The sequence below is a fragment of the Erythranthe guttata genome, chromosome 8 (assembly GCF_056151865.1).
Source record: "Erythranthe guttata isolate IM_541 chromosome 8, IM_541, whole genome shotgun sequence".
In the NCBI taxonomy this organism is placed as follows: Eukaryota; Viridiplantae; Streptophyta; class Magnoliopsida; order Lamiales; family Phrymaceae; genus Erythranthe; species Erythranthe guttata.
In genome coordinates, this window is record NC_142540.1 from 23360113 (window position 1) to 23367819 (window position 7707).

Sequence of the window (7707 nt, forward strand, 5' to 3'; positions counted from 1 at the left end):
ATTTATTTTCCAATACCAAATAATTATTGACTCCCAATTGTATTCACAAAACTACATTTCGAGCTCCCGTTTATCATTACTTAATTTCTCCTCGCATTAACAAGATCAAATGACCACCAATTAATTTATTCACTGAAAAATAAAATAGCTTGGCATATTATCTGAATCTTTCCCGCCTAACTTATTTGTGTATGTCGGATACGAAATCCACTCGGCCGAGTTTCTGACATAAACAAAACTCATAAGCTACTCAAGGGTCATTATTCAATCCCATATTTAAGAGATGCGAATTCCTTTCGATAATAAATTTTCACCTATTTATTCTTAGTGTCTTTACCCAACGCACTAGGGCTCATTTGACTCAATATAGGAATCTCTCCCATTGTGACATCAAAGTAGAGATCACCAATTAAATGTGTACGTTGATTATCTAGAGATTAAGAGGTTAAGTAATTTCTCGTAAACCTAGAAATAATATAGTTTCATATTTAATCAGTGATGAAACAAATATTTCACTTTTTCCTGTTCAACACATGCCGGGTGTGCTAGCACAATAAGTCAAAACGATAACTAAAAAAGTTATCCTCTGTTTACCGTGATCAAGACCAATCACTAAAATATTGTGCTACAATCATTTACCAATGGTTAGTCCAATTACATATAGATTGTGAACGTTTAATCTTTATATTCTAAACGAACTTTCGAAATGATCTCTCTGTACGCCGTAGCACACCATTTCGAATACTATTAAAATAATAGACTTGTACGTTTAATCAATTAACAATTAATCAATATCTAATTTAAGGTACTAGAAACACACATGCATTGATTATCATAAATGACTGAAATGAATAAACTTTATTCAAAATTAAATAGTTCATGTAGATAAAAACAAGGCTTTCCCTCTACTATCCTAACAATCTCCCACTTAGACTAAAGCCATTCAGTTATACATCTCAACCCTAATCCGGCCATCTACGTGTTTATTGAAAGTCTTCACTGCAAGGCTCTTCGTGAATGGATCTGCCAGGTTGTCTTCCAATGCTATCTTTGTAACCACCCGTCTCCTCGACCAACGAAATCTCGAATAATGTGGTACTTGCGCTCAATGTGCTTTCCCTTCTTGTGAGCTCTAGGTTCCTTCGAATTGGCAACTACCCCGATGTTATTGCAGTACAGTGTCATAGCCGATCGAGCTGTTGGAACCACTCTCAAGTCCATGAGAAAATTCCTAAGCCATAATGCCTCCTTTGCTGCCTCTGAAGCCGCAACATACACGGCTTCCATAGTTGATTCAGCAATACAAGATTGCTTGATACTTCTCCAACTAATAGCTCCTCCTCCCAAAGTAAACACATAGCCCGATGTGGATTTTCTAGAATCCCTATCGGCTTGGAAATCCGAGTCGGTGTATCCTATCGGCATTATGTTCTCGCCTTGGTAAACTAGTATATAATCTCTTGTTCTACGAAGATACTTGAGAATATGCTTTACTGCGGTCCAATGCTCTTCTCCTGGGTTAGACTGATATCGGCTCACTATGCCCACGACATAGCAGATATCCGGTCTAGTGCATAGCATAGCGTACATGAGTGATAAGGAACGTCAAATTGGATTCAAATTGCAAAATAACTACTTAATTCGGAGAAGAGTTATTTATGGGCATTGGTGGAAATATCGAAAGAAATTATGGAAAAATAAGGGTTTTCTACGAACTCAAATTGTATTTGAGTACGAAACAAACTCTATCTCAAGTGAAACGGCGCAAGGAACAAAAATCATGAGCAAAGCTCATGGATCACGTCAAATTTCAGCAATCCAACGTCGTTTAGACTCCTAAAAGTTTGTTTTTGCTAGTTTTGGAAATTGTTAGAAAATTAATATCAAATTATAGAAAAATCGGATTAGGATTCCGTAAATTGGGTTGTTCCCAATATTACGAGATCTAATAGAATCAGAATCTAACTCATTTTTGCCGTTTTTGGTAAATTTTAGTATTTTCTTAGTTTAATTAGGGTTTTCAGTTTTATTAGTATTGCCGTATGACTTTATTTTGAGAAGACTTTCGAATTTTAATAAAATATTTAGAGTTTTCTCTATTTTTCTGGTGGATTCCAGAGTTTTCGGTGGATTCCGAATGTTATTTTGTTCTATAGGATTGTTTCGTAGAAATTAATTCTTTACCGTGCTTCCGTTCTGCGTCAATGAGACTTCCTATTGCCGAAGCGTATGGAATCGCCTTCATTATTTCTATCTGGTCGGATGTCTTAGGACATTGATCCTTAGATAGTGAGATTCCATGCCTGAAAGGTAACGAACCTTTCTTTGATTCTTGCATGCAAAAACGGGCAAGGACTGTGTCGATATAACTTGTCTGTGAGAGCCCTAGCATCTTATTCTTGCGATCTCACAATAGCTTGATCCCAAGAATATATGCAGCCTCACCCAAGTCTTTCATATCGAATTGACTCGATAGCCATACCCTAACTGATGATAGTACTCCCACATCATTTCCTATGAGGAGTATGTCATCTACGTACAATACAAAAAACACCACTACGTTTCCGTTGCACTTCTTGTACACCCATGGTTCATCCGGACATTGATCAAAACCAAAAGATTTAACTGCTTAAAAACGGATGTTCCATGATATCGATGCTTGCTTAAGTCCACAAATGGACTTCTTAAGCTTGCATACCATGTGTTCTTGGCCTTTGGCCACGAAACCATATCGGGTTGCATCATATAGATGCGCTCTTCAAGACTTCCATTTAGGAAAGTTGTCTTGACGTCCACCTGCCATATTTCATAATCGAAATAGGCGGCGATTGAGAGAAGAATGCGTATAGACTTAAGTATGGCTACTGGCGAAAAAGTTTCCTCATAATCGATCCCTTCTTTTTAAGTAAACCCCTTCGCCACTAGTCTTGCTTTAAAGGTTTCCACCTTTCCGTCTGCGCCTCTTTTCCTCTTGTAGATCCACTTGCATCCTATTGGAGGAATCCCATCTGCTGGTTCTACAATTTCCAATACATGGTTCGCGTACATTGAATTCATTTCGGATTTCATAGCCTTGAGCCAGTGACTAAAATCTAAGTCACTAAGTGCTTCATCATAGCCTTGGGGTAATATTGTCATATACATGAATGTTTCCTTTATTTATAATAAATATTAAAGGGATGGACTTATTGGTGAAAGATATATAGCCCCTAAGCCTATAATAATAAAATACTTGGTTGGGGACTTATGCACAAAAACCCCTTATAAATTTGATATGTATCTCTTAAAACTTGAAAGAGAAGAAACAATTATATTCGCCAATAATTAACTAATATTTATCTCCATGACTTGTCTTGTAAGAGAATATATAATTTAATTTAGACACAATTTAATTGGCTAATTTAATTAACTAATTAATTAATTTTATGCGTCTACAACGTTAAGAAGTTGAAGTTTCCGTGTTACATCAAACGATCTTATTCAATCTTATTCCATGTCCTACTAAACTCTATAGTTTCATAGGAACAACTTTCAGAGGTATGGCCTTTTGAAGCGTAAGTCCAAATTTATCATCCATATCGATTTCCTTACAATCTCCATCTAACCTCCATTCAAAACTTCCGACAAAATTCGCCAACATGAGGTGCACCATTCGATAAGCCAACGGCAAACCCGGGCAAATCCTCCTCCCCGATCCGAACGGAATAAGCTCGAAATCTTTCCCCCTGAAATCTATCTGCCGGCCATCCATAAACCTCTCCGGCGAGAATGATTCCGCCTCCAGCCATGTGTCGGGATCTCTGCCGCTCGCCCACACATTAATAAGAACCTGGGCGTTTTTCGGGATGGTGTAGCCGTCGATTTCGACGTCGGCGTCGGCCTTGTGGGGAACCAGGAAAGGGGCGGCGGGGTGGAGGCGGAACGTCTCTTTAACCACCGCCTGTAGGTAGGGGAGCCGGGAGATGTCAGATTCTTCAACTTCTACATTTTCTCCAACGGTGTCCCTGATTTCTTCTCTGACACGACACATTTTATGAGGGTGTTTTAGTAATTCCGCCATCGCCCATTCCACTGTTGCAATTGTAGTGTCCGTTCCAGCTACGAATAAATCCTAACAAATAAATCAAAGGAAAAACAAATGTTATCTTCATCCAGAATCACGTGGTTGAGAATGATATTGGAATCGGAATCGGGTGACCCTGTGATTTCACATTATTACTCAATTAAATAATAAATCAAATCTCTCGTTTTGCAATGTCTGTATTTGGTATCTTTTGTTCAACAAATACAAATGCAGAAGTTTATCTTGTTTTTTTCATAATTTAGATCGGTGAAAGTCGGATGTAACGGAGATAAATTAATCTAAGAAATCAGTTTTTTCTGAAGTAAAAAATTGATTCCAATTCCAACTTTAAAATATTCGGATTCTTGAAATTCATTCATATTTCAAAAGCTATAATGATTTCAATTTGGTACTTATTATCTTTTATTTGTAGGCACCTATATTAGGGATAGCAGCTAAGCGGGTACACTCGAAAGAGTGCAATATCCAAATCATTACCATACTAAACTCATTTAAAAAGTTAATAGAAATACCAGAACCATTACCACGAATATCTGGGTACCCACGGGTACCCATTTACCATTTAAATTATGGTAATATAAAATAACTTTGGGTCCAATAACATTTAAGTAACTCCCAGAAAAGAGAAAGAAAAAACGAAAAAAATTTTATACAAATATATCCTTCCTAAATTATTTAATATTTTATTTAAAATTTTGCCAAATTATCTTTTTTTTATTCATATTTTGTTGAATTAATATTGAAAAGTTTGAATTTATTTCCAAACCTAGTTGACAACTTAAGTTTAGCTAAAAAAATGTGAAATATATATATATAAAAAAAAAAAAAAAAAAAAAAAAAAAAAGTAGTGTAGAACTTCTTTCTTTTGGGGGAAACGAGTAGAGAACTTACCAGCAGGAGATGCTTGATGTCATTTTTGGTTAATTCATTCTCATCCCTTCGGTTAATTTCAATCAAGGCCTCCAACAAATCTTGTTTCCCACTTTCACCCCCAGATTTTAACTTATCCTCAATTATCCCATCAAAAATAACAAACAGCTTCTGGAAATAAATCTTTGCTTCTTTGAGGATTCCCTGAGGATCGACCGATTTCAGAATGGGGAAATAATCCGCAAAATTAGGGCTACCGGTGCATTTCATCACCCCCCAAACAACATCCTTCATCTCCTGCGAAGAATCGGAATCGAACTCCGGCGCGAACTCCAACGAGAAAAGAGTCGCCGACATCAAATTCAACGCCGTCGTGAATGCGGCATCGCCGATATCCACGGCCCGGCCCGTTTCGGAGCAGGCTGCGACGTAGCCGCGGAGCTTCCGGAGCTTCTCTCTCCTCAAACCCTGGCTGGCGTCCAGCCTGGCGACGGAAAACATCTGCTCTTGGCATAATTTTCGGAGCTTCCGCCATTGATGCTCGACGGGGAGCCACACCATGGAGAATTCGTGGTGGCTGAGGGATTCGACGGCGCCGGGAACTGTTCTGCTGGAGAAGGATAAATCGTGTGTTTGAAGCACTGTTTTTGCGGCTTTGGGGGAGGAGATGATTACTGTTGTTAATGTACCGAGTTTTAGTGACATCACCGGCCCGTATTTGGCTGCTAATTTGGCGAGTGATTTGTGTGGTTTCGGCCCGATTTCGAGGATGTTGCCTATTATGGGGAATCTATTCGGGCCTGGAGGGAGTTTGGATGACTTTCGGGCCCTGGAATTTAATGTAAGAATCATGGTAGATATCCAAATGATGGATAAGACAGCCAGAAGAAATGTTGGAAAATCCATGGGAGGGATAGTAGAAATGAAATGATGCTTTGTTTGAGTTGAGTTCCAAGCTTTTGGATCACCTGTATATATAGGGCTTGTTTGGCATGGGAGATTATCCATGATTAACTAAACATTTGGACTTTACGTGATATTTGGTAAATCCAATAACTTCCCGCATGGACTAAGAAATATTTAGGGAGCTTTTTTGCTTAACCTTCCCCGTTTCAATAAAACAATTTAATTTATATTAGATTATTGAATCTTATTTTGGCAATCAAATTACACCGTAGAGATTGTTATCTAAGCCATGACGTAGAGTTATGAAATGAAACAATGGTAGTTAGACGGCTCATAATATATATTTTTTTAGGAAAAATTGTTAAAGAGTCCTTTTTACAAACTCTTATCACCGAAATGTCCCAAAAAATATTATTGTATCTAAAAAACCTAAATTTAAGATATCAATACTAATTTACCCAATTTGTAATCTTTTAACTAATCCTAATAGACTATTTTATCTAATGTACTATATTATCCTTGAATATCTATGATAAATCATCTTCCAACAATATATCAATCGTCACTTTGGACATAAAATATTTATCTCATATTATATATCACTTTATAATAATGATAATCATGAATTATTTATCTTTTTATACTGTTATCGTTATAACCCTTAAATTGACTATACATTCTATCAATAGTTTGAAAACCGGAGCAAACCGGTCGGTCCGACTGGTTCAACCGCGAACCGTCGCTATGTCCGATCCGGTTAGATGGGAAAACCCACATTGGCCAAAAACCCGAGTCAACTATCAAAATATGGGTTGGGCCGGTAAGAACCGGAAAACCCGGGAACCAGTCCAAGAACCGGGTTTTAATTCAAAAGGACATGTCATTGTCGGATCTGTCTCGGAAGTGGCCGGGGTGACTGATCTTGTCCGAGTAGGTTGTGGGTGAACAGATCTAGGCGGTTTTGGGTCGTATCTCATCCAATCAAAGTGGTAGCTGCCATATCTATCGATTGAAGAAAAGAGAAAAGGAAGAAGGTGAAAGAAAGAATGAAGAAAAAAACGAAAAAAAGAGAAGTGGAGGAAAGTATATGCGTGGAAATGGAGAGAATAAATCATAAACATAGAGAAAAAAATAAAAATAAAAAAAGAAAAGAAGCGAAGAAGAGGAGGGAGGCTTCTGCGTGAAAAGTGACATGTGAAAAATGATGAGGAAGAAGAAAGAAGAAAGAGAAAGGGGAGATGAGAGTGAAATATAAATTCATTAAGAAAAAAGAGTTTTTAACAAGTGGCACCCCTGTGATAAGTCTAATTGTCGGAAAAGTTCCCGTGTTAAAAGTATTAATATTTACCCTCTATGAAATATAGTCAAAGCCATTAAACCCCCTAGCCCATGATCGTGCAATACACTCGCCAATTATGTGAGTGGGAGTCCCGTTTTTTCAGCTCGAAAAGACTTAAATTCCCTTTAAATCAGAAATTTAAAAAATTATAGAATAACCCCAATATTTTTGTGTCCAAAATGAAATTTTCAATAGTTTCAATTTAGTCCCTGCTATTTTTCAATAAAGCCATCTCTCCCATAGAAATAAAAAAACACGTAGTAACACACACAAATTCACACACTTCCACTTTAATTTCTCTACCATAGGTTTCTTAATTTATCCAATAGCTCCGCCGACTGCGCAACTCCCTCGTCCGCCTACACCGCATCCTCGTCGTCGTCCACCGCTCCTCCCATCCCCACTCCTTCCACCCCTCCTACGACCACGCAACCGTCCGCCGCCTCTTCCTCATTATGCCTTGGGAATAGCAGGTGTTGTTGAGGAAGAAAATGAGTTGCTGCCCCTT

At 37.9% G+C, this 7707-nt stretch overlaps 1 protein-coding gene and 1 pseudogene across 1 annotated transcript; both read right to left on the reverse strand.

The window, feature by feature from the left end:
* Positions 1–943: 943 nt before the first annotated feature.
* On the reverse strand, positions 944–2245 carry LOC148768872 (secreted RxLR effector protein 161 pseudogene; annotated as a pseudogene).
* Positions 2246–3413: 1168 nt separating this feature from the next.
* On the reverse strand, positions 3414–5922 carry LOC105965136 (cytochrome P450 76T24). The gene is made up of 2 exons (XM_012989657.2): positions 4976–5922; positions 3414–4111 (listed from the first exon to the last, which is right to left on the reverse strand). The coding sequence occupies exons 1-2, from the start codon at positions 5858–5860 to the stop codon at positions 3509–3511; spliced, it is 1488 nt and encodes a 495-aa protein (XP_012845111.2). The 5' UTR covers positions 5861–5922; the 3' UTR covers positions 3414–3508.
* Positions 5923–7707: the final 1785 nt, after the last annotated feature.

Coding starts and splice junctions, on each gene's coding strand:
- LOC105965136 (XM_012989657.2), bottom strand. CDS start 5,860: ATGGATTTTCCAACATTTCTTCTGGCTGTCTTATCCATCATTTGGATA. Junction 4,112..4,975: donor ACATCAAGCATCTCCTGCTG/GTAAGTTCTCTA, acceptor TTTATTTGTTAG/GATTTATTCGTAGCTGGAAC.